Raw genomic sequence first — 27,048 nt, 5'->3', positions numbered from 1 at the left:
ATCTTTCATAAGAGAGTCATTAAATTAATTTCAGACATTTCTGAAGACCAAGGAGACGAAGTGGTGATGGTAAAACATCCAATAATTGGGTATTTCTGAAAAGCCCTGAATGTGCTCTGTCCAGGACATACAGACTTAAAACTGTGGCATACAGTCTCACGGAAATTCTCTAAATATAATGTCCTCATATGAGACCGCTGGGTCTTAAGAGGTTAAAGCTGAAGATGGTTAAAATCTAGTTTAAATCTAGTGAAATTTTCCCAAAAAAGTAACATTATGTCATTAATTACCCACCCTCATGTCTTTCCAAACCTGTAAGATCTTCTGAACACAAATTAATGTATGTTTGATGAAATCCATGAGTTTTCTATATAATGTAACTACCATGTTCAAGGCACAGAAAGGTAGTAAGGACATCAGTGGTTCCACCTTAATTTTATGAAGCTACGAGGATACTTTTTTGTTTGCAAAGAAAACCAAAATAATTTGATCAAAGACTTTCGAAATAAATTATAGACTGAATTATTTAATGACCGCATTACAATTTTGGGGTGAACTAACCCTTTAAGAGTCAAGATTGGACTTAGACATTGGAGTTACAGGTTAGGGTTGGGTTAGACTCAGGATGGGGTGTCAGGGTTTTTTGGTAGCACTTTATTTTACAGTCCTGTTCCTCATTTACATACTATGTACTTATTATAGTAATTACAATAACTATGTAATAACTAGGTACTAACCCTGAACCTACCCCTAAACCTAACCCTACACCCATGTAGTTACCTTGTATTACCAGAACTTTCTTAGATAAATACACTATAAGTACAATATAAGTACATGTTAGTACACGTACTGTAAAATAAAGTGCAAGCTTTTTTTTTTACTGTCCTGCAGACTTCAGTTCTAACCCTGATCCAACACTCCTGCCTGTAATTATCGAGTGACCCTGTACACCCTGATTAGCTGGTTCAGGTGTGTTTGATTGGGGCTGGAGCTGAAATCTGCAGGACAGTAGGTCTCCAGCAGCAGACCTGGAGATCCCTGGGTCAGAAGAGGGAAATTCAAGTTTGGGGGTGTCCAGACTCGGTCATGGAGGGCCGGTGTCCTGCAGAGTTTAGTTCCAACTTGCCTCAACACACCTACCAGGAAGTTTCTAGTATGCCTAGTAATAAGTTGATTCACGTGTGTCTAACGGGTTGGATCTAAACTCTGCAGGACACCGGCCCTCCACGACCGAGTTTAGACACCCCTCAAGTTGTTTTAGGCAGAGCTTCTCATTCCTGTTCAGCAACTGTGCCCCAAGAAACCTGTTTGCAATTATCAAGTGTTCTGGAAGATCATAAGGAGTTGGTTCAGGTGCAGTTGATTATGATTTGAGAAAAACTTTGCTGGAGGATAGATTCAGAAACTGGAATGAGTACCACCAGGTTTAGAATTGGGTTTACAGATAGACAGGGGTATCCAATCCTGCTCCTAGAGGGACACAATCCAGCAGAGTTTAGCTCCAGACACTCCTGAAGCAACTAATCAAGCTCTTTTAGATCGTTGGAAACTTTCCAGGCCAAACTCTGCAGGAAAGTGACCCCACCAGGAGCAGGATTGGACCCCTGAATTAAGCCTGAGACACACTGTATGATTTTTGGCTGTCCCAGATGAAAGCCTAGCATTGTGAAAGAATTATGGTGATTTCTGATTCGCTATAATTGTTTCACAATGCCAATCTTTTATCTGGGACAGACACAAATCATGCAGTGTGTCTCGGGCTTTAGGACAAGATGTCGATCCAGGAGTTTAGTATCACTGGCGAAATACCAGTCATCTTGAATAATGTTCAACACTCCTGTGACACCACATGATTTGATTGTTTAAAGTTATTTTATCAAGGCTATTAATGTGACTCCTCTTTTATCCGTGTTTACATGTAAAGCAAAAAAACAGTAGCATACAATATTTGTAAAAAATATGTCTTTAACATTGAGTGGGGATTCACTTTTCTGTAATTGTATCTTTTAAATTAAATAGTTGATATTTTCTTTGACTTCATTGAACATTTTCTATATGATTATGTGGTCGAAAAGTTAAAGCTTTGCTTGAACTTGACTAGTTTCATTATGGTCAAAAGCGGCGTTACTGTAACCGTTTTCATGCAGGCTATCATTATCACTCTTGACCTTCTCCTCCATTTTTATAACACCTTCCGTGTCTGTATGTTTCTCCCATGCCATGCCAAAGTCTCCCATATCCTAAGAGAAAAGAGAAAAGTTGAGTTTGCATCCAAAATTCAGAAGACTCAAATCCACAGTCTAACTGATGCTCTTCACCTCTTTGTCTTCACTAAAGTCTGCTTGCATGAATTTCTCAGAGCAGAAGCAGATGACATCCTTCACTGATCGAGTCAGTCCTGGCTTTACGTTTTTGGGATCCAATGGCCCTGTAGACACCAGAATGACAGTTTTACAATACTTTCTCAACATTGAGTCCACCCTTAGTTCAACAAGACCATTTATTGAATCAGAAACTGGTTCATCCAGAGATCTTAAAAGGTTAGTTCATCGAAAAAACAAAATCATGTAATTAATAACTCACCCTCATGTCGTTCCAAACATCCTCCGTTTATCTTTGGAACACAGTTTAAGATATTTTAGATTTAGTCCGAGAGCTCTGAGTCCCTCCATTGAAGCTGTGTGTACGGTATACTGTCCATGTCCAGAAAGGTAAGAAAAGCATCATCAAAGTAGTACATGTGACATCAGAGGGTCAGTTAGAATATTTTGAAGCATCGAAAATACATTTTGGTCCAAAAATAGCAAAAACTAAGACTTTATTCAGCATTGTCTTCCGGGTCTGTTGTGAGAGAGTTCAAAACGCAGCAGTTTAGTGATATCCGGTTCGCGAACGAATCATTAGATGTAACCGGATCTTTTTGAACCAGTTCACCAAATCGAATTGAATCATTTTAAATGGTTTGTGTCTCCAATACGCATTAATCAACAAATGACTTAAGCTGTTAACTTTTTTAATGTGGCTGACACTCGCTCTGAGTTCAAACAAACCAATATCCCGGAGTAATTCATTTACTCAAACAGTACACTGACTGAACTGTTCAGAATCAATCACCAAAAGAATCAGTTCGGTTCAGACGCTCTGTGTGTCGGTCTGCTTCACGCTGAATCACACATGCGCAGTATCATCAGCTCCTCGGTTCACGAATCAGACACGTCTGACAGAAACGGTTCTTGACTCGTGAACGAGTCAGTCTGTTGTTCGTTATCTGGCTCGACTCGGTGTTCATCTTCAGTTCTCTCTTCACAGCAGTTCAGTCAGTGTACTGTTTGAGTAAATTAATTACTCCGGGATATTGGTTTGTTTGAACTCAGAGGGAGTGTCAGCCACATTAAAAAAGTTAACAGTTTAAGTCATTTGTGGATTAATTCGTATTATGCGAACCATTTAAAACGATTCAGTTCGATTTGGTGAACTGGTTCAAAAAGATCAGGTTACATCGAATGATTCGTTCGCGAACCGGATATCTTGACTGCTTTGTTTTTGTTTTTTAAATATTCTAACTGACCCTCTGATGTCACATGGACTACTTTGAAGATGTTTTTCTTACCTTTCTGGACATGGACAGTATACCGTACACACAGTTTCAATGGAGGGACTGAGAGCTCTCGGACTAAATCTAAAATATCTTAAACTGTGTTCCCAAGATAAACTGAGGTCTTACGGGTTTGGAACAACATGAGGGTGAGCTATTAATGACAGAATATTGGTTTTTCGATGAACTAACCCTTTAAAGGTTAGTTCACCCAAAATGATGTTGGGAAGAAGGCTGTTTGCTCAGTGAAAACATTTTATGTTTTATTTCAGGTGACCTCAACCCATGCCACGCGCTCTCATTGGCTGTAGCTCGTCACAGCACCTGACACCATGTGATGTCGAGTCAGCCAACAAGTCCAGATATTTGGCATACTTGATATCTGTTTGCCATTGTTGACGTGTCAGCGAGCCTCTTTGAAGCGTTGTTGAGTAGTTTACACATAAAGTTCGCCGAACACAGATCACCTGTTGATTTTCCCTCAATCACAGCCTCTCTGAACCTGATCTGAGGAGGGGGGCACTGCTCTTGTTGTAGCGACCAGCAGCAGGTGTGTTTTTGTCTGCGTTTGTTTGTCAAAAAGTGCTAAATAAGTTTTTTGTTTTGACTCATTGTTTGATGGAAATGGACTAGATACGATTGTTCATTAAGCAGTCACCATGGAGATATACTACGTTGTCATCTTATGGACTTTATGGATTTATTATGTCCAAGGCGAACACAGCCAGCAACGTGAGCCGGTAAGGACATACTCTCGGGAATGTTTGATGAGATGGGACAATCCGCTTATGGGAAATATATACTGGGACCCGCTTGTATCTGAAGATATTCTAGCCGAGATCTCTAGGCCCAGGTCTCCTGGAAATGGTTGCAAAAACTCTCGTAAAGAGAGGAAGCGAGGAAAGAGAGGTGGCGTACGACTACGGTTAAAACAACAAAAATTACGACGTATTCCGCTCCCTTCAATAATATTTGCAAATGCTCAGTCACTTAGAAATAAGATCGATGAGCTACAAGCAAATTCGAACTATCTACAGGAATACAGGAACGCCTGTATTATGGCTTTCAGTGAGACGTGGCTGTCGTCTAAAGACAGCGACACGGACTTATCGATCAGCGGATTTGGGGCGCCTGTTAGGATGGATAGAGACTCTGAAGTCACAGGGAAATCTCAGGGTGGTGGAGTGTGTGTATATATAAACCAGCGGTGGTGTAGCAACATCACCGTCAGGGAAAAGATATGCACTCCTGACATCGAACTGCTTTCCATCTCCGTTCGTCCGTTCTATCTCCCGAGAGAATTTCCCCAGATATTTGTGACTGTAATATATATTCACCCCAAAGCAAACACACAAACTGCTGCCGATATAATTCGTAAAGTGACTCAAAGACTTCAATCTCTTTCCCCGGATGCCCCATGTCTGCTTATGGGGGATTTTAATAATTGCAAACTGAGTAAATCCCTCAATTTTTATCAATATGTCACATGTCCAACTAGAAAAAATAAAACTTTGGACAAATGCTATGGTTCAATTAAGGAGGCATATAAGGCCTCTCCTCTGGCTCCCATAGGATCTTCAGATCACTGTACTATTAATCTCATCCCGGTGTACAGACCTATACTCAAAAGGGGGGAAGTTAAAACTAGAGAGATTGAGATCTGGGACGAAGAGTCTGTTCTGAAATTACAAGGTTGTTTTGACTGCACCGATTGGTCCGTTTTCATTGACTCTGCTTCGGATATCGATGAGGTTGTTGATGCTGTATGTTGCTATATTTCTTTTTGTGTGGATTCTATTATTCCCAAAAAACATGTCAAAGTGTATGCAAATAATAAATAATGGGTCACTAGCTCATTGAAACAGGTATTAATGAAAAAGCATTGTGCTTTTCATAACGGGAATGAGCATGAAATTAGGGAGGCAACGAAGGAGGTCCGAGCAGAAATCAAGAAGGCTAAATTGCAATATAAAAATAAGATAGAGGAAAGACTGGGCAGTAACAACTAGAAGGTAGCATGGGATGGGGTGAAAAGAATGATAGGGTTGCAAAAAACACAAAAAAAATCAGTCCAATTGCCAATGTATACAAATGATAGTGAGTTATCTGAAGCATTGATCACCTTTTTTTCACGTTTTGATAATCATGACTTTTCAGACAAACTAAAGAAATTAATGGAGGAACAAGCTCAGGTAAAATCTATTCCTTTCTCAATTACAAAAGAGGAGGTTAGGTCTGTATTTAAGAGAATTAAGGTAAATAAGAGTCCAGGACCGGATGGAATTACTGGGAGATTGTTGAAGTGCTGTTCAGAGCAGCTCTGTGGGGTGTTTGCAAACATCTTTGAGATGTCCTGGGAACAGGGAAGGGTCCCAATGGCTTGGAAGGAGTCTATCATAGTTCCAGTGGCGAAGGGCAACTCTGTGAGCACACTAAATGACTTCAGACCAGTGGCATTGACCTCACTGGTCATGAAGTCATTTGAAAGGATTGTTAAGCGGCTTCTGGTGTTCAGGGTGGGTGGGGCCCTGGACCCTTTGCAATTTGCATATACGGCTAGCAGAGGGGTGGAGGATGCCCAGATTACACTCTTAGATCTCCTCTATAGACATTTAGAGGGTCCTGGTACACATGCCAGGCTCTTGTTTTTGGATTTTTCTTCTGCTTTTAATACTATCCAGCCACACGTTTTAGTCAGTAAATTATTATCAGAATTTAACATTGAGAGTAATCTTGTGTGCTGGATTATGGACTTTTTAACTAACAGAACACAGCGAGTTAAGGTGAATGGTTGTCTCTCTCGAAGGCGTGTCTCTTCCACTGGCTCCCCGCAGGGTTGTGTACTTTCACCCTTACTATACATCCTCTACACTAACGATTGTAGGAGTCAGTATAGTAATAGACACATTCTGAAATATGCGGATGATACAGTTATTGTCAGTTTACTGCAGAAACATGAATCTCAGCATGGGCCAGTGGTCGATGAGTTTGTAAGTTGGTGTGACAGGTCTTTTCTCCATCTTAACACCTCTAAAACCAAGGATATGCTCATAGATTTTAGGAGAAAACAATCAGGTAGTCCTCCACCCACCTATATAAAAGGAATCGGCATAGAGGTAGTGGAGCAGTACAAATATCTGGGCATTGTGATAGACAATAAACTCAAATTTAACATAAATGCAGAGATGATCTGTAAAAAGGGACAACAACGATTGTACTTCCTAAGGAAGCTTAACTCTTTTAATGTTGATAAGGTTATCCTGTCTTTATTTTATAAATCTTTTATTGAATCTGTTCTTACTTTCGCTTTTACTGCCTGGTATGGGGGCATCAGCCTGAGGGAGAAAAATAACCTCAGCTATATTGTAAAGGTGGCTGGTAAGTCTATAGGATGCCCACAGGTTTCCTTGACAAATATCTATGAGAGGCAGGTTATGAGGAAAGCAGATTCCATATTGGACTGTGTAAATCACCCCCTTCATTGTTCTTTTGAGGTCCTCCCCTTAGGCCGGAGATTCAGAGTACCTCGTTTTAAATCCAATAGGACAAAGAACTCTTTTATACCAAGTGCAATTCGGTTGCTAAACTTGCATAATTCTTGATCTAGATGAGTAGTAGTGTAACAGTGTTTTTAATTAATAGTTTGTATTGTTGTTGTATGTGTATGTGGTGTTTACCTGTTGTGCTACCTGTGTGTTTACCTGGCTGTAAGACAAGTTTCCCTTAGGGGACAATAAACTGAAACTGAACTGATGATAGCAAGCGCATTAACTTGCAAATCGGGCTTAAATCAGGTTAAAATCCTGTAGTGTGAACTAGACATCACGTGCTTTAAGCAGTTGGTGGTGGGGTAAAGTGAAAAGTGTGAAGATTCACGTTCCTCCAAATTGCATGAAGATAACATTTATTTTTATGGTGAACGGTGCCTTGATTCTGCTCAGTTTCAACCTTTTATCCTTTGGTAAAGCGGAGTGAAGTATGTGAAGTTGACGTGTTATGTTTTTTAGTTTATTTCAAAGTTATATGAGCTTGTTTGTGTGTTAATTAGCTCTACTTGTTAATTAGTTGTTTCAAACTGTCTTTATTGATTTCATTGTTCTGTATATGAGTTGTATTTATTGGTTTTGTTGTTTCTTTGTGCATTTTCAGGGTGTTACGCAACTAAAGATTAATGGCGCTCTTCACGGGCGAAATAAAGAAAGAAACACCCATCAGAAACTCTGGTGATTGACATGGCGAAATGTAATTGTTCATTTAAAAAATGTTTTTGTGTGCTGCTGTGCATCCCTGTGTGTGTAATAAGTAAAGTGTACACGTCACGCACGCGCCTATAGGTGCATATTACTAACACGCTCTGAAAAACATAACAATGAAAAAACATTGCGCCAGACTTTAGACCAGGTTTGAGTTGGTCTATTGTGCAGTTTATTTTCAGTTCCTCAAAATAGCAACATCCCAACAATACGCCTGAACACATTTAGACCAGTTGGTGCTGGTCTTTCTTAGTCAAATGCATTTGCTATTTAAACAACGTGGTGCAGGACGGAAAAATGAGAACTGCTTTGGGTTGAAACTAGCAAAAAAACTTTGCCTTGCGCCACATTGTGCCAGGTGTATGATAGGGCCCTCTGTGTCCCGTTTATGGATGCCAAAGGGCAGCTACAGTATGTGTCTTAAATAGTAAGCAAGATAATATTAAGTTTGGCATGCTCCAAACGTTTGCTAGCCAGACCTTTGAATTCTCCCACATCCACTTGAAAATAACCATTGGACTTTCAGTTTAGTCATGTTTAGTCATCTTGACTTCAAACAATGCTTTGTGTTGAAGTCAGAGTTGATCGATCTGCCCAAACATAATTAGCCAAAATACTGCATGTTGCTTATTTTGCTCAAGAGCATGATCTAACAAGAAACTATGCTTCTAACCACAAGTCAAGAGCTGTAGCTCCAACCTCACAACTTTTTTGCAGTGCTATTTTGTGAATGTTTAATGGAACCATGGATGGGGAAACACTGAATCATTGACCTATGTTAGTAATGACGTAACTTGCAACTGTTTCTGGTGAAAGAAACCGTGCCTAACGTTATATGTATGAATACATGTATGACCCCTTTAAAACAACTTTGTTTGATATTACAGCTCTCATGAGCCTCTGTGGTATGCATTGACCATTCATTGAGACCGACAGTTGTTTTCAGTCTTAGGCAGTCTATAACTGGAAGTGTTTTGTTGCTGTCAGTGTGAGCTAATGAAATGTTGCTCTCACCGGTCAGCAGTGTGATGAGTAGACCTGCTGCTACAGTGCCAATGAAGCCCACCGCACTATAGTACAGATAGGACATGGAGTACCAGGAGTCAGCCAGCCAATGCCTGAACAAGACAGAGACATGATTACTACAGCGTCACTAAAAAAAATGATTGTTAGTTGGTTTTTATGTTATATTATACAAAGATTAATCAAATTAATTAATTTGTTTCTTATAGATAAAATGGTGATGACTGCAAGAAAATGGGTAATTTTTGCTCATCTGTGATCACATTTATAGAATTTCCATTCGTTTTTTACGATGACTGAGTGCACTCATGAAATGGTTTGACAAACACAATTGTCTTTTAACAAAGATGGGGTCTTCGGGAGAATGGTAGAAGCCCATTGCACCTGTCGGAGGTGACTGATGTCTGGTTGGATCCATCAGCTGTGAGGCTGAAGTTACAGCCTGCAGTGTTGAGTTCGAGGGGACGTGTGTTGTTGCTGGGTGCTGGATAAATGAAAGCCCCCACACCGACCCAGAACGAGAGACTGATGCCCACGATCAGACCCCCAACTGCCCCCTGAAGAGAAAACCAAGAGGACACGAACTTATATAACATCAGTGATGAACAAATTCAAAGTGTTTAAATGTTTTCACTTTTTTGTCTGAACTTGAATATTATACACAATATAGTCCACTTGCAAATATTTATATTGGTATCAGTATTCATAATGGTGATATTATTTATACCCTTATATTTATATTATATACCCTTTATACAAGGGGATTCTTAAGGTAGTTGGAAAAATTGAGTAAGCATTAGAAAATAAAGTTGTTTTGTCTGAAAAAAAAATTGAATCTTGTTAAATGTAGATTTACATATATTATATAGAAAATTATATACATATATACATATATATATATCAACAGCTCAGAATAAGATTTAAAATATTTTCTGCGTAATAATATGCTTTAATATAAAATGTATTATACAATACCCTTTTCAGTAACTAACTATAAGATTTAAAAAGTCTTTATTAAACATTAAATATCCTAAAATATTGTAAAATATGTAAAAATGTAAACATCCCAAACATTCCTGTGTTCAGTCCACCAGTTAGTTATTAATGTCAGCTCTGGTATGAAAGTCAGATCTACCTTTCTGTTGGTGACAGGAAACAGGATTCCCAGAGAAAACAGGCCCAGCATTGGTCCTCCACACATGCCGTGGATACTGAGCGCCGCCTGAGACAGAGGAGAAAGACGCTCAGTGACAGGAAATGAAGCAGTAACACATCACCTCGGCCCGTATGAGAATCACATGATACCTGCACGATTCCTCCCATATATGAAGCAGCCACGGCCATAGTAGTGCAGACCACACCGAACAGCACACCTGAACATCAGCACACAGTCAGTGTTAGACACACTACACATCTCTCCAAGACAAGCAGCACTAGTGCAGTTCTCTAGGGTTAGGGTTAGGGATGTCTTACACACCTGAGGACATAACTTTAGGGATATTAAATGCTATCCGAAATTAGTTAATTAAAAGAGCAACTGGCTAATTTTCAAACAATTCAAGCAATATCTAAAGACCAGAATAAATGGAATATTAATGGAGATTTATTTATTTATTTATTTATTTATTTATTTATTTATTTATTTATTTAATTGAATGTGCACTTATAGTATATTCAAATCTTCAACGTGCAATAAAAAATATATATATTTGCAGATAATAGAAGAGTAATGTAATAAGTGTACATGGAGTACCATTAACATGACTATATTTCTATACTATAAACACTTATTAAATACGTTTGACAATCATACTAAAGCACATGTAAAGCTATTGATTATAAAGTCATTTTAACCAGCCTTATATCTGGATATATTTAAAATATGCTAAATTTGTAGTGAACTTCATCATTACCAATTACAAATGTTTTAAATTCATGACATTGGGCAATACATTTGAACTGTTTTTCAAAGGTGATGGAATTATGAAAATACATATAAAGAGGTACTACTTATCGAAGTGAAAAAAAAACCTCTTAAATTAAATGAACTGCAATTGAATATATATTTAAACAATAATTGAATTGCTTTTAGTTAATGCTGACATCCGATTAAAGTCTGAAAATATTACATTGAAGATCAATCAAATCTGTAAATGTCATCTGTTTAAGATAAACTGGTGCTATCATGCTAAGTGCTAAGTGTTTCACTTCTACATTTTCTAGACTAACTCTAGGCTACACAGTTCACTCTTCCTCTGGTTTTGGTTTGGTTCACTCCGCCTTCTGTTTGACCTACTTCTGTCTGTTAAAAGCATCGCCCCTTCCTAGAGAAATCAGGAGACCCCATCATCTGATGCACTTTCATCTCCAACCACATAGACTGACTTTTTCAACTCGCTGTGACTCATAATAATGTACCGATCCGCCGACACAGATCTCTTTTACTGATTAAATCCGCTCTCATATTCTGATGATGAGCGTGTCCTCTTTTAGCTGGATGTATTTACACAGGGCTTTGCTGATCCAGTTGGCCGCGCGGTTGGACAGATCTCTAAAACACTGGCTCACAAAGTCCTCATACGTCACCGTGGCCAAAGCATTGATGCTGGCAGCGACTGTGCTGAAAAACAGAAGCAGAACAGCACGTCTCCGTTTATAGGTCAGATGTTTCGCTCAGATAAATATACATGAAACCCCATTTAAAGGAAGGTCATCCAAAAATGGAAGATCTGTCATTATTTGCTGTCTAACTATTCTGGAAGTTTCTTTGAATTCCAGAAGGGAATAATACAACCCTTGGCTGCAATGGTGAATTTGCCATTGAGCTTATTGCTTTCTTCTTCTATCACATATATTATTGTGAGCTTTGATAAATACATTGAAAATCACTGAGGGACAAAATGAAGTTTACCTCAGTGTTCCACTGAAAGCACACGCGACAAATAAGCCTGGCAGTCCTGGAAACGCCCCGAGGATTTCCATCACAAAATACGGCATGAGCTGAGATGAAAATAGATAGAGTGATGTTAGGTGTGTGAGCAAGAGTAATAGCGATGCTTTCCTTAGCGAGCACCGCTAATAACACTGATTAATCTGAGCCGCTGATATCAGAGATGATTTCAGACCTGGTCAGGAGCAGAGACCGCTCCAGCCGTCCAGGGGTCACAGCGCGAGTAGAAGGTGTACATGATCAGACCAGAGAGCACAGCACAGAACAGAATGATCCACAGCCCCAGCAGATTCAGATACAGAGCCCTGTACACAACACACACACCTGATCTCAGTCTCAGTGTCCTGACCTGTGGCCTGAAGCTGTTGAAGACCACAGACTGAGACCTGCCGACTGCCATAAATACAATAAAACTGGTAACACTTTACTTAATTAAAACCGTTATGTATAATGCATTATAACACTGGTTTAATTCATTAATCATGCCTTTTAATAGCCACACTTACATTATAACACTTATCAATTCATTGTTACACTATGCATTTTAAATTTGGACAAATTACAATTATATTATAAATTACATTATATTATAAATTACAATTATATTACATTACATTCGTTAATAACCCTTTATAATTAATTAATTAATTAATTAATTAATTAATTAATTATGCATAGAGGCCTTAATTAAACTGTTTACCATAAAACTTTGAATGTTTGTTCTTTAAAGACATAAATTATATTTTAAGGAGTAAAAAATGTTTCCATCTTTCAATGGAAATGTGTAGAAATACAGGAGTAAGTGTAGGCCTACAATTATTCAGATTAAACAATATTGAGGTACACTTATGCATTTGGAAGATACAAAGTGACACTTTGCATTTAAGGTATATATATTCAGTTAATTTCTTAAATTATACGCTTATTATGTAGTATAATTTACATTACAAGAACAGAAGTGCAAAATGTAAATAATGAAAATACAACGAATAATTCAAAAGCAATTGAAAGTAATTGAAAAGCAAAATGGGGATAGTTGCATTTGTATAAACACATACATGTTTTTTTTTCTTATTAATTTTTGTTGTTGTTGTTGTTTTCAATCTGGTGTAAATGGGTGAACAGGGCTTTGTGCTCACCAGCGCGCATGACGCTCTGTTTTGCAAGAGATGCATCTCTGGATGGTGGACTGGTTTACTCCATAGATGCCCAGCCAAGTGAAGGTGCCGCCCACAGAGAGCGTCCAGAACGTGTGTCGCCTCAGTGGATCCACGTCAAAGCTGGAAACAACGGTGCACAAAACTACTGTAACAAGTGTCAATGTTCACATTTCTTCACTAATATTGGCACACAATGTATAAATCAATATTCACTCTAATAAAACAGGTGTGCTGTCTTGTTTAGTTGTGTAAGGCATGAGTAGATTAGGTGTATGTCTGCACACACGTACTCAAAGACGTCCATTCTGCCTCCAGCGTGAGCTGTGCTCCAGACAGACTCAATCCCTCCAGCTCGACTCGCACCCTGGATCAGCACCGTGAGAAACCCCACCACCATCACCACCATCTGGAAGGCATCTGTCCAGACCACAGCCTTCAGCCCACCCTAAACACACACACGCACACACACACTGGCACTGCTTCTCCTGTTTCTGTCTGAGCTCAACGGCCCAGTCACACAACTTTAAACATTTAGCTCAGAATTACACACTTCAACAGAAATATTTCAACAGTTCGTTCACACAGTTTGTGTTCTCTCATGAAACCCATAATAACTTTCTAGATGGAACCATATCAGAATTACTAATCGTTTCCCAAATTTGGCTTAAAAGTAGTTTAATATATAACCTGAATTAAGATGTTTAAATTGAAATATATATATATATATATATATATATATATATATATATATATATATATATATATATATATATATATATATATATATATTTCAATTTCAATTTCAATTTCAAATATATATATATATATATATATTTTTTTTTTATTTTTTTTTTTTTTTTTTTTTATTTTTTTTTTTCAATTTAAACATGATATTGGAATTATTACTTTTCCAAGTTTTAATTTACTGTTTATATATTTGTTTATATTATTCTAATTTTATATATTTATATAATAATATTTTATTATACCATCATTTTACACATATATATATATATATATATATATATATATATATATATGTGTGTGTGTGTGTGTGTGTGTGTGTGTGTGTGTGTGTGTGTGTGTGTGTGTGTATGTGTGTGTGTTTATTTATATACTGTTTATAAGCCACACAGTTTAATTTGAGAAGAAAAAAAAAAGAAAAAAAAAAAGAAAAAATGAAACGATGTGTTAAAGGTAGCATTCACATTTTTAAACAACATTAATATTCACTAATGAGTTCTTGATGCATTTTAGGATCACCCAGAAGTATCCTCACAGAAACCACAATTACAATCAACCCTAACCAATCCTAGATAAATAATCATCATGTTTTTTTAATCATAACCATGATTCCACTCACAGTTAGTGTGAAATCAGTTCAGTGTCTGGATTCAGCTTCACTTACCAATGTACAGTAAAACGTGCAGACAATGCCAGTGGCAAATATGGATCCCCAAAGATCAAATCCTGTCACTGAAGACAAAAAATTAATAAAAATACAGAACTGTGTTTATGTAATTACATTCTGTGTGAATGACTCTGATCTGACTTTTATCACAGTAACAATGAAGACAGTCTGCTTTAACAAACAAAATACAGTTGACACAGTTTATTAAATAAATGCCCACTCAGGTTGATGTCAACACAATATCTGTGTGATGAATGCAGACTGACCTTGATTGAGAGCTAAAGCTGGAGCATAGACGACCACACCAGTGTAGAGAATCTGAAGAGGTCGAAACAGAGCGCTCAGCGTTATTAAAGATGATCAATTACCAATCAATATGAGTCTAACATCCAGTGCCACTCACCGTCTGAAGGATATAAATCAGAGTCGCTGCGACTCGAACCGGCTTACAAAAACGCAACTCCAAATACTGTGAGAAAAACAAATCAGAATAAACTCATTAGCTCCAAAGCGCCCAACATCATCTGGCCATCTCCATCCTACCTCAATCATTCACTTCTGTCAACTCGAGGAGATATGTTGATGATATTGATATGCAGATATTTGTATAATGCAATCATTTAGTTAAACCTACACTGATGACGAAGCAAATCTGAAATATTCATATCATTACCTCGTATGTGCTGGTGATGCCTGATCTGTAGAAGACCGGCAGGAAGAGCTCAGCCGTTAGAAACACCACGAACGTGTAGGCGACCCCGAAGATGACATACGAGGCCCCGTATCTGTACACATCTGAGGGGGCCCCGATCACTGTGACCGCAGACATGAAGCTGGCGGTGAGAGACAGGGCCACCGGCCCGCACGACATCTGACGGCCCCCCACCAGAAACTCTTTAGACGAGGGTTTCTTCCTCTCTATGATGGCGAAGAAAACCCCGATGCTGGAGGAGACCACGAACAGAGCGGCGAACACCGCGTAATCCCCCGCCTGGAAGGTCCCCACGGCACGACTCCTGTCCTCCATGCTTGAGGCCGAATCTGCTCAAACTGCTAGCTTTCCTCCAGTTCAGACACCTCACACATTAATTATGTTAATCATTGAGGTGTTAACAGGTTAAAACTGCTTATGAGTCAAGACACGGGACGAGGGGTCATATTAGTCATTATATCACTCACCTATGTCCTCATCTCTCTATCTATCTATCTATCTATCTATCTATCTATCTATCTATCTATCTATCTATCTCATATTATATTATATTATATTATATTATATTATATTATATTATATTATATTATATTATATTATATTATATTATATTATATTATAGGATATAAAGAATTAAATAGTGACTGTGTGATATTGTGGTAAAGTTCTGATGTGGTTCATTATTACTCTCTCTCACTGATAATGATTAACTGGTGATGTGCTTTAGTTGTGTTTGTAATACTTTATCATCCATGAAATGATACACACACTGCTGACAGAGCGGTTTAACAGAACAAACAAAAAATGAAAAGGCTGGCAGGGGGTGACACAAAGGCCGTTTATGCTTTTTTAATTGCATAAAACTTTGGGAGCTGATTCAAACCATTTGCTGTCACGGTTCGTGAATGCACCGTCTCCAGCTGTATTCATGTTACGTCATGTTGATTGTTTCATGTGGGTGTTGGAGTGGTAGCAGGTGCTACTCATTCCAACTGCCTATTTAACGCCCTGTCTTTCGTCTCCTGTTTGTCAGATCGTTGTTTGTAGAACCGTGGCTTATGTCTTGTTAGTGTGTTCCTGCCTTGCTTTGTCTCCTGTCTGGTTTCTGTTGGACCTTTACCTTCACACAAGGATTATTATCACCGCACTTGGATTTACCACCACCGTCATCGTCATCAGCGCACTCAACTCAACTACTCACCAGTCTGTGCTGCCATCGTGGTTCCTGCATCATTCTCCGACCTTCCATCATCTCATCTTATCCAATAAACAGTGTTCGGAGGATGGACTCCCAGGAGAGGACTCTTAACGACACTGGTCACGCGGTTCAAGCCCTGGTGACACAGGTGTCCGAGCTCACCCAACAATTCCATCTTCTTCGAGCTCCCACTGCACCACCCACACCGCCTGTTCTCCCGATACCACCAGTGACCGCCTCCCAGCCAGAACCACGCCTTCCGATCCCGGAGACATACTCGGGTGAGCCTAACTTCTGTAGAGCATTTCTAACCCGTTGTGATATGCACTTTTCCCTTCAGCCTAGAACATTTTCGAACGAAAGAGCAAAGGTGGCCTTTGTATTAACGTTGCTCTCTGGGAGATTGGCACTATGAGGGACAGCGGTGTAGGAGAACCAGGACCCATGCTGCGCCTCGTTTCAGACGCTCTCCGCCGAGATGAGGCGGGTCTTTGATCGGGCCATTGCAGGACGGGAGGCGGCCAGGAGGCTGGCGAAGTTACGCCAGCACGAGAGATCCGTCTCAGACTTTTCGATCGAGTTCCGGACCCTGTTGGCAGAGTTCCATTGGAACGAGGAGGCGCAGTGGGACATGTTCATGCATGGGCTAGCTGAACGCGTCCAGAGGGAGATCTACGCCCTGGATCTTCCCCTCTCTCTCAATTGACTTATTGAGCTGGCGGATGGAGAGGAGGGGTCTACTCAGCACCCCATCCAGGGGACCGGCAGACGTGCGATTCAGCGGCGGGGACGCGGTCAGCCCCGTCTACGATCATGAGCCCATGCAGGTAGGGCGAGCTCGGTTTTCCTGGAAGGAGAAGGAGAGGCGGACGTCCCTGGGCCTATGTCTTTACTGCGGGGGAGCTGGACATCAAGCCCATGCCTGTCCCGTAAAAGGCCAAGCCCGGTAGTACGCATGAGGCTACTATCGGGTGGGATCTCCGCCGAGAAGACCTCATCACCATCATCATCATCATCTACGCTCCTCCCGGTAAGGCTGCGGTGGTCAGCACAGACACACCACTGTCAAGCACTACTGGACTCTGGGGCAGAAGGTAACTTCATGGACAGTGCTTTAGCACTGGGAAGTCGTGGCCTAATGGTTAGAGGGTTGAACTCCCAATCGAAGGGTTGTGAGTTCTAATCTCAGGCCGGACGGAATTGTGGGTGGGGGTAGTGCATGAAAAGCTCTCTCTTCACCTTCAATACCACGACTTAGGTGCCCTTGAGCAAGGCATCGAACCCCCAACTGCTCCCCGGGTGCCGCAGCATAAATGGCTGCCCACTGCTCCGGGTGTGTGCTCACAGTGTGTGTGTGCCCTTGAGCAAGGCATCGAACCCCCAACTGCTCCCCAGCAGCATAAATGGCTGCCCACTGCTCCGGGTGTGTGCTCACAGTGTGTGTGTGCCCTTGATCAAGGCATCGAACCCCCAACTGCTCCCCGGGCGCCGCAGCATAAATGGCTGCCCACTGCTCCGGGTGTGTGCTCACAGTGTGTGTGTGTTCACTGCTCTGTGTGTGTGCATTTCGGATGGGTTAAATGCAGAGCACAAATTCTGAGTATGGGTCACCATACTTGGCTGAATGTCACTTCACTTTCACTTTCACACAAGCTCCACATTCACCTCAGACCCCTTCCGCACCACATCACGCCCTCACTGGACAGCAACTCCCCACCATCTCATACATTACTGAAGACATTACACTCATCACCTCTGGCAATCACTCCGAGACCATCTCCTTTCACATCCTTGTATTTATCTAACGTGCCCACTGAGTACCTCCACCTGAAGGAAGTGTTCAGTAAGTCTCGGGCTGCTTCTCTTCCTCCGCATCGTCCTTACGACTGTGCCATAGATTTACTATCAGGTAAAGGGCAAACTTTATTCACTCTCTGTTCCAGAGAGGGAGGCTATGGAGAAATATATTTCTGCTTCTCTAGCTTCCAAATTCATCCGCCCTTCCTCTTCTCCTGCGGGGGCGGGGTTCTTTTTTGTGGGAAAGAAGGACGGATCACTGCAACCTTGCATTGATTACCGAGGGCTGGACAACATCACGGTTAAGAATGCTTATCCTTTGCCGTTGATGTCTTCAGCTTTCAAGAGGTTGCAGGGAGCGTCAATTTTCACAAAACTGGACTTATGCAATGCGTATCATTTGGTTCGGATCAGGGAGGGGGATGAATGGAAGACCGCTTTTAACACCCCCCAGAGGGCACTTTGAATATTTGGTTATGCCCTTCGGGCTCTCCAACTCCCCAGCGGTCTTCCAAGCACTCGTCAACGACATGCTGCGAGATATGATTGATCAGCTCATTTATGTCTACCTGGACGACATATTGATTTTTTCTTCCTCTCTCCAGGAACATGTGCAGCACGTCCGACGAGTGCTTCAGAGGTTGCTAGAGAATGGGCTTTTTGTCAAGGCGGAGAAATGCGAGTTTCATGCACAGTCAATTCTATTTTTGGGGTATATTGTGTCGACTGAGGGAATACGCATGGATCCCGAGAAGGTTAAGGCTGTGGTAGAATGGCCAAGCCCAGATTCCCATAAGGCCCTACAGAGGTTTCTGGGGTTCGCTAACTTCTACCGGTGTTTCATTCGCAACTTCAGCCAACTAGCCGCACCTCTGACCGCCTTGACCTCCGCCAAGACTGCGTTCAGGTGGTCAGACAAAGCTGAGTCTGTGTTTGCTAAACTTAAGAGCCGTTTCATTTCAGCTCCGATTCTGATTACCCCTGACCCTACACGTCAGTTCATCGTGGAGGTCGATGCGTCAGACGTGGGGGTAGGAGCGGTGTTATCTCAACGTTCTCCCTTAGACGACAAGGCCCACCCTTGCACGTATTTTTCATATCGTTTATCTCCTGCAGAACGAAATTATGATATTGGTAACCGAGAATTGTTTGCAGTTAAGATGACATTGGAGGAATGGCGACACTGGTTAGAAGGATCGGGTTGTTCCTTTTATAGTATGGACTGACCACAAGAATTTAGAGTACATTAGCACCGCCAAAAGGTTTTTTCGGACGTTTTGACTTTACTATTTCATACCGCCCGGGTTCCAAAAATATCAAACCCGATTCTTTATCACGTATTTTTGACCATTCCGAACGCCCGTTTACTCCCGAGTGTTTATTACTTCACAGTTTTGTTTTGGCTTGCTCGGTTTGTGCCACTGGTAAGACTTCCAATCGGCCCCCTGATGGGTTACTCCAACCACTGCCGGTTCCTTCGAGACCCTGGTCCCACATCGTACTAGATTTTATTACCGCCCTCCCGCCCTCCCAGGGCAACACGGTTGTTTTAACTGTGGTGGACCGGTTCTCGAAGGCCGCCCACTTTATTCCCTTGGCCAAGTTGCCCTCAGCCAAGGAGACAGCGTTGACCGTCATAGACCACGTCTTTCCTTTACATGGCCTCCCGATAGACGTGGTTTCTGACAGGGGACCCCAATTTGTGTCTAAATTTTGGCGAGAATTCTGTAAATTACTGGGAGCTACTGTAGGTCTGTCCTCAGGGTTTCACCCCCAGAGCAATGGTCAAACCGAGAGAGCCAATCAAGATTTGGAAAGGGTGTTGCGATGTTTGGTCTCCAAGAATCCTTCCTCCTGGAGCCAACAATTGTCTATGGTGGAGTACGCCCACAATACCTTACCAGTATCAGCTACGGGCCTATCTCCCTTTGAGTGTAGTGTAGGTTACCAGCCACCTATTTTTCCCAGTATGGAATCCGAGGTTGCGGTCCCCTCCATTCACGCCTTCGTCCAGAGGTGTCACCGCACTTGGACCAGAGCCCGCGAGACTCTACTCCAAGTGGGGGCTCGCACCAAGGCCAAAGCCGATCGCCACCGGTCTAGGCCTCCCGTATACGTTGTGGGTCAAAGAGTGTGGCTTTCTACCAAGAATATTCCTCTCCGTTCTTTATCGAATAAATTGGCTCCCAAATTTATTGGCCCGTTTACTGTCACCAAGATCATTAGTCCGGTGGCAGTCCGCCTTAAACTCCCTCCTACGTACAGGAGAATTCATCCCGCCTTTCATGTATCCAAAATTAAGCCTGTATTTCATTCTCCCATTAATCCGCCTACCCCGGTTCCTCCCCCACCACGTCTCGTAGATGGGGAGACCACCTATTTGGTTAATCGCATTCTGGACTCTAGAAGGAGGGGACGCGGATTTCAGTACTTGGTGGACTGGGAGGGTTACGGTCCGGAGGAGAGAAGTTGGGTACTTGCTAGGGACATCCTGGATCATTCCCTTATCGATGATTACAATCGACAGGTAAGAGATTCTGGGGATGCCAGGAGGCGTCCTTAGGAGGAGGGGTACTGTCACGGTTCGTGAATGCACCGTCTCCAGCTGTATTCATGTTACGTCATGTTGATTGTTTCATGTGGGTGTTGCCGCTGATCGTCTGATCTGCGGCAACACCCACATGAAACAATCAACATGACGTAACATGAATAATCGTCTGATCAGCGGCAGGTGCTACTCATTCCAACTGCCTATTTAACGCCCTGTCTTTCGTCTTCTGTTTGTCAGATCGTTGTTTGTAGATCCGTGGCTGATGTCTTGTTCGTGTGTTCCTGCCTTGCTTTGTCTCCTGTCTGGTTTCTGTTGGACCTTTACCTTCACACACGGATTTTATTATCACCGCACTCCGTCTGGTCAGAGGAGAACTGGCCCCCCAACTGAGCCTGGTTTCTCCCAAGGTTTTTTTCTCCATTCTGTCACCGATGGAGTTTCGGTTCCTTGCCGCTGTCGCCTCTGGCTTGCTTAGTTGGGGTCACTTCATCTACAGCGATATCATTGACTTGATTGCAAATTAAGACAGACACTATTTCAACTGAACAGAGATGACATAACTGAATTCAATGATGAACTGCCTTTAACTATCATTTTGCATTATTGAGACACTGTTTTCCAAATGAATGTTGTTCAGTGCTTTGGCGCAATGTATTTTGTTTAAAGCACTATATAAATAAAGGTGATTGATTGATTGACTTGGATTTACCACCACCGTCATCGTCATCAGCGCACTCAACTCATCTACTCACCAGTCTGCGCTGCCATCGTGGTTCCTGTGTCATTCTCCGACCTTCCATGATCTCATCTTATCCAATAAACGCTGTTTACTTGCTTTTGTCGCCTGTCTTCCATACTCGAGTGTCACATTTGCATTGAGGCCCATCACATTATATGATGGTGTGCACATGAGTCCACACAAGCTGGCGATGGATTATTGATTACAGATTGTATGATAAACATTTACTGTATTTTTTTTTTTTTACATCATCAGAAAGAAAGCGGAATAAATAAGCTTTCCACTGATGTATGGTTTGTTAAAACTATCTGAAAATCTGCATTCTGAGGTTGCCAATAAATAAACAAATACAAATATTGAGAAAATCGCCTTTAAAGTTGTCCAAATGAAGTTCTTAGTAATGTATATTTCTAATAAAAAAAAATTGAATTGATATATTTACATGGGACATGGCCAAAATAGAATATCTGTCATTTTGACCCATACAATGTTTTTTTTTTTTTTTTTTTTTTTTTTTTTGGCTATTGCTCAATTAACTGCTTATGACTGCTTCAGTGGTCCATGGTCACATATGACAATGTTAGCTTATCGGGCAAAGTTATTAGAAAGTGATACGCAGATGCGCAAACACGCTTCGAGCGGACACGCGCGGCGCGCGCTGGACTCAGATTACAGTCTGAGCGTCTCGAGCGCGCGCACTCATCCTAGAGACTCCAGATGTGGACATCGTCTCTATCAGCTCAGTCAGACCTTCCGAGTGGACAGAAGATCTATCATGTTACCTTTCTCCCTCGCTCTGTTTTTATTGCCGCTCTGCGCTGCGGTCTACAGTGGACCTTTGCTCCCTGAAATGTCCAACGGGACTTTTCACCACTTCTTCGTCCCGGACGGAGATTACGAGGAGACTGTAGACCCGGAGAAATGCCAGATGCTCTTTAAATGGATCGACCGCAGACCGTGTCCGCTGGAGGAAGACCAGGACTCGATCATACGAGAGGATTTCATCATCATGAAGCAGCAGATAGAAGACGCGGCGCGCGTCCTGGAGAGCCTCGGGAAGAGCATCTCCTACGACCTGGACGGAGAGGACAGCTATGGGAAATACCTGAAGAGGGAGATCGTGCAGATCAACGAGGCTTTCACAAACGTGGAGAAATCTCTCGTGGAGCTGGAGACCAAATTCAAGCAAAACCAGGGTACCGAGCAAAGAGAGGAGAATGAGTTCACCAGTAACTTCATCAAGCCCATGTATAATGTGAGGGACACTCTACAGGAAACCCTGGACATCTCTTCTGGACTCAAGGATAAACATGAACTCATCTCTCTGATCATTCGGAGTCACGGATCCAGGTTAAGCCGGCTTAAAAATGACTACCTGAGTGTTTAGAGTCACAGACCTTCTGGACAGACTACAGTCCGAGTTGGACTGTTTTCCCCAAGTATGTTAAACATTGGCTATCCAGACTCTCCCAAAGTGTGAAACTCTTTTTTACTGATGGTTCATTCACGCTTCAAATATATATATATATATATATATATATATATATATATATATATATATATATATATATATATATATATATATATATATATATATATATATGTGTGTGTGTGTGTGTGTGTGTGTGTGTGTGTGTGTGTGTGTATTATACATTTGTTATCCTTTGGAGATTAAAAAAAAAGTTATTGAATCATCAGTGGTTTCTGGGTTTAAAACATAAGTGCAACAAATTCTTATTGGAGTTTTTATTTAAAAAGTGTCAAATGTAAAGCCAGTTCAGATGTACCAGTAAACCTGAAGCCATAAAAACCTTTAAATGTAAACATTTTCTGAGTAAATAATACAAATAAAATATATATATATATATATATATTGAAAAGACAAGTCTCTAGGCATGCATGCAAAGAAGCTTTTTGTGGAGAATGTGTATGCCTTTTTTGATTAGTTGCATCAATAAATTAATTGTTATAGCCACCAGTAAGAAAAAGAAATACACTTCATGAGGTGTAACATCAAAGTGGACAGTTTTATTCAAGTCAGAAATATTGTTTAATAAGATTTAGTTAACCTGACTCTAAACTTCTTCTCTAATGTGAGATAGAAACAGCATCTTATACTGTGGGTTCACTGTCAGACAGAGGTCTGGTGGATGTCCAGGTCTGTTATTCCTGTAATCAGTCTTTCTCAGCTGTCTGTGTACTGCTGACATTCATTTAGGAGGACTGAGGTTTGAGGAAGCTGGAAGGGTGCTGGTTAAACAGGCTGGTGGAGATTTGGCATTTCCTGTGCCTCTAGAACAGAACGTCTCTGTCTCTTTCTGCCATGTGGAAGAATAATCAAACTCTGCAGCAATATACAAAGAAACAAAATATACCACTCCTTCTGCCAACTCCACAAGAATGCTGGGATATCTGCTGGTGAACAGTTTTAAGGTTTAATCATCACGACCAAAATGACACTGAAGCATAAAACACATCCTGAACCACACATTCATGAGCTAAAACACTGCACCGAAACCTGCATGTTCATTTCTGACCAGAACAATGAGGTTCTTCTAGATGGTTTCTGCCCACAGTCTCCCGGGCTGGGACTGTTTTCTTTCTCGTCCTCACATTCAGAGTTTTATTCTCGCTGGAGGTTAAAGCTCAAGGAAAGAATGTCTTTACTAATGGTTTAGTGTTAGCAGATCTGAGCCTGCTCAATAACATCTCATATGGATCCAGTTTCTGTGGTTTTGAGGCAAAAAGAGGAATAAACAACAAAGGCAAAAAGTTCTTGATGGTTATTTTAAGTGAGATACTATAAGAAGCTGTCTTTATCAATCAAGCAGAGCCGTACCGTTGGGTTTGGGTGATAGATTTCCAGTGAACATTTAAAATAAAATGATTTCAGATGCTCATCTCAGCTTTCATGTGCTAACTGCTATGAATCAGACTGGAAGTGTGGCTTGTGTGCATCGGATGCCCACTACAAATGAATGTTTCTTCAGTATTTAGTAGTAGCTTATCAGTGATGAGTTTATGTACATATGACAGAAATGTACAGAAAAATCAATGAAAGCCGTAATCAAACAGACAAACACTATTAACAGCAGTTATGATGTGATGCATTCACACTTAAAGCAGAATGTGGGAGTTGTGTTTGTTGTTTCAGGGTCAGCATCATCTCTTCTCAGCTCTTCTGGATCCAGACTGAAGCAAAAACAGAGAAACAAACAGAGACATAAACAGCACAAGCAGAATTCATTAGTTTAACCCAAGCTAAAGATTAATAATGTGCATTTGATCAGATATAACTGCAGTTTAAGATTATGAGATGCATTATTTGAATGCTTGACCAGAGAGATGTTTGTTAACCTAGATTTAAACAGAGAGAGTGTGTCTGAACTCCAAACATTATCAAGAAGGCTATTCCAGAGTTTGGGAGCCAGATGTGAGAAAGCTCGACCTCCTTTAGTGGACTTTGCTATCCTAAAGTCCAGTTTTGTGACCTTATGGAGCGAGATGGGTTGTAGCGTGGTAGAAAACTAGTTAGGTACGCAGGAGCTGAACAAACCATTAAGAGTCTTGTATGCAAGTATTAATATTTTGTAAATGAACTGGATCTTAACAGGTAGCCAGTGCAGAGACTGTATAATTGGGGTAATATGATCATATTTTCTTGACCTGGTAAAAAAACCTAGCTGATGCATTAATAGTGTATACACGTTCTTAATATTATATTTGTTTGTTTGTATTTGTTAAATTCTCACTCAGTACAATTTATCACATGTCAGGAGCTCTAGCTACACCCTTTTGTTTTAAACAATCTCACTCGTTTTGTCCATGTAATAATTAATATTGTGTTTTATAGACTTGTGATGGCTTAATGTGCTCAAAATGATGAAACATGTTGAAAGCATCCAGTTGATGTGGTTATCACTGTTCGAAAGCCAAGTCATATTTCACTATAAATCTAATGATGTCAGCGGCTTTCTGTGAACGTTAGCTTTAGCATATAGTGACGATTAGCTCCCAGGCCAGTGTGTGTGTGTGTGTGTGTGTGTGTGCGTTTCTTCTGGAATCTGCCCTCGGTAAAAACAAACAGCAGCTGGTGCTCATCATAGCACCCCCACACCTACACACACACACACACACACAGCAGAGAACCATTTCTAGCTAAACTGTTAAGTGTGTTTCTCTTTCCTTCATAATCGTCATCAGTCATTATCATAGAAACAGCACATCTGTGTAGTGTTTAGTGCTGAACTCTAAAGTTTTGATAGTTTTCAGCGTGCACTCAGTTTCTGAGAGATTCATATAAAGCATCAGAACAGAAAGAGAAGTTTTTGGCTTCATACTGAGATCCTGCTGATCTTGTGGTCGAATCTGAGCACATTTTGGGGCACTGGGGAGATTTCTTTTGATGGCTGTTGTGTTGTTTTCTTTTTTCAGCAAAGGTCTCGATTTTATTCTCTGAAACAATTATTATCATTTGTAATATTTCTTTATTGTGGATCTTGAAGGGCTGTGTAAGAGAAAGCGGTCTGAAGTTTGGCCTGCTCAGAGAGATCCTAACAGCCTTCTTCTTTGTGCGTCCCACCTCAGAGTCCCTTTCCCCCGGTGGGACCCCAGTCCAAACACAAGCCTTCAGCCGCCCTGCACACCAGCTCCAAACCACAACCACTACAGCTTCATCATCCAGCTTCTGCACAATCTAACTTTTTATGTGAAGTTGAATAATTGTGCGATTTTATGAGCAGCACTGCTCAATATAAAGTTTCTTAACATGTGAAATTCTTCCGCGTGTGGCATCAGACGTTAATGCTGACACGAATGATTCCTCTCTCTCTCTCTATATATATAATTAAGTAATCATTACTCATTTCTGCATTAAGTATTCTTTTTTCAATGTATGGTAAAATGCAGAGACTAGAAGCTTGAGAATGGAATCTTTTGGCTTGGGACTTTGAGCAACCACTTAGAGTTCCCTAGAAACCATCTAACAATGCCCAGATCAATGTAGTGTCATGGTATTAACTTTTCAATTGGCAAGAACCACTCACAAAATGTTTAGTCTAGATGAGTGGAAAAACAGAACAAATCAAAAACAGGAGGCAATGAATAAACAAACGCTTTGAGATTTCACTGGTGTGCTTTCGGTTTGGAGTATGAGTCGACCCTTTTGGGATCCAAATTAATTTTTGATGCTTGAAATTGTGGGTAGGGTCGTTCTTTACCCTCTGCAAACATATGTTGTTTCATTTTTAATGCCATAATATCATACTCCACACATTAACCTGCAGTAGCAATAGTTTGTATCCAGTTTATAAAAAGCTGCAGAAATCTACTGAACTATAGAGTTTCTCAAATCCGTATAAAGTTGGATTGTTAGACATCTGTGCAAACAGACGGATGTGGATTCTTTCTTGTTTCTGTTTCAGATTCCAGAGAAAGCTAGACGCTGTGTTAGCAAAGCGTGCTTGTGTTTCACTGAAACAGATACTCACATCCTGAACTGAAAAAAACACTTATGCATTCACAGCCATTACTCTGTCAGTGGGAATAAAGGGAAATCTCCTAAATTGTGTTTGGAAAATCTGAATGTTTACCACAGTAAAATGATAGGTCTACCCTACCTAGACGTGAACAGTGACTCATAGCTTAAGCAAGACTTTTC

General features: G+C 40.9%; 1 protein-coding gene and 1 pseudogene across 1 annotated transcript; one reads left to right on the top strand and one right to left on the bottom strand.

Annotated features, from left to right (window-relative positions):
• Window positions 1–1,810: 1,810 nt before the first annotated feature.
• slc5a12 (solute carrier family 5 member 12) lies at window positions 1,811–15,462 on the bottom strand. Its single transcript, XM_052597867.1, has 15 exons — window positions 15,066–15,462; window positions 14,796–14,861; window positions 14,659–14,710; window positions 14,390–14,457; window positions 13,272–13,426; window positions 12,961–13,101; window positions 11,997–12,126; window positions 11,783–11,871; window positions 11,379–11,491; window positions 10,177–10,244; window positions 10,007–10,093; window positions 9,256–9,428; window positions 8,863–8,966; window positions 2,319–2,428; window positions 1,811–2,240 (listed from the first exon to the last, which is right to left on the bottom strand). Exons 1-15 carry the CDS (start codon window positions 15,417–15,419, stop codon window positions 2,076–2,078), a joined length of 1,875 nt encoding a protein of 624 aa, XP_052453827.1. The 5' UTR covers window positions 15,420–15,462; the 3' UTR covers window positions 1,811–2,075.
• Window positions 15,463–22,091: 6,629 nt separating this feature from the next.
• Window positions 22,092–26,157, top strand: LOC128014382 (fin bud initiation factor-like; annotated as a pseudogene).
• The last annotated feature ends 891 nt before the right edge of the window (window positions 26,158–27,048 follow it).

The sequence above is a fragment of the Carassius gibelio genome, chromosome B25 (genome assembly GCF_023724105.1).
Source record: "Carassius gibelio isolate Cgi1373 ecotype wild population from Czech Republic chromosome B25, carGib1.2-hapl.c, whole genome shotgun sequence".
NCBI lineage: Eukaryota > Metazoa > Chordata > Actinopteri > Cypriniformes > Cyprinidae > Carassius > Carassius gibelio.
The sequence above is the reverse complement of the archived record's forward strand: the minus strand, read 5'-3'. Positions and strand labels throughout refer to the sequence as shown.

Bases quoted from the DNA above. Each gene is read 5' to 3' on its own strand.
- slc5a12 (XM_052597867.1), bottom strand. From the start codon at position 15,419: ATGGAGGACAGGAGTCGTGCCGTGGGGACCTTCCAGGCGGGGGATTAC. The intron at 10,094-10,176 runs GTATCATGTGAT...CCTCTGTCTCAG, and splicing joins ATATGGGAGGAATCGTGCAG to GCGGCGCTCAGTATCCACGG. The intron at 2,241-2,318 runs GTGAAGAGCATC...CTTTTCTCTTAG, and splicing joins ACTTTAGTGAAGACAAAGAG to GATATGGGAGACTTTGGCAT.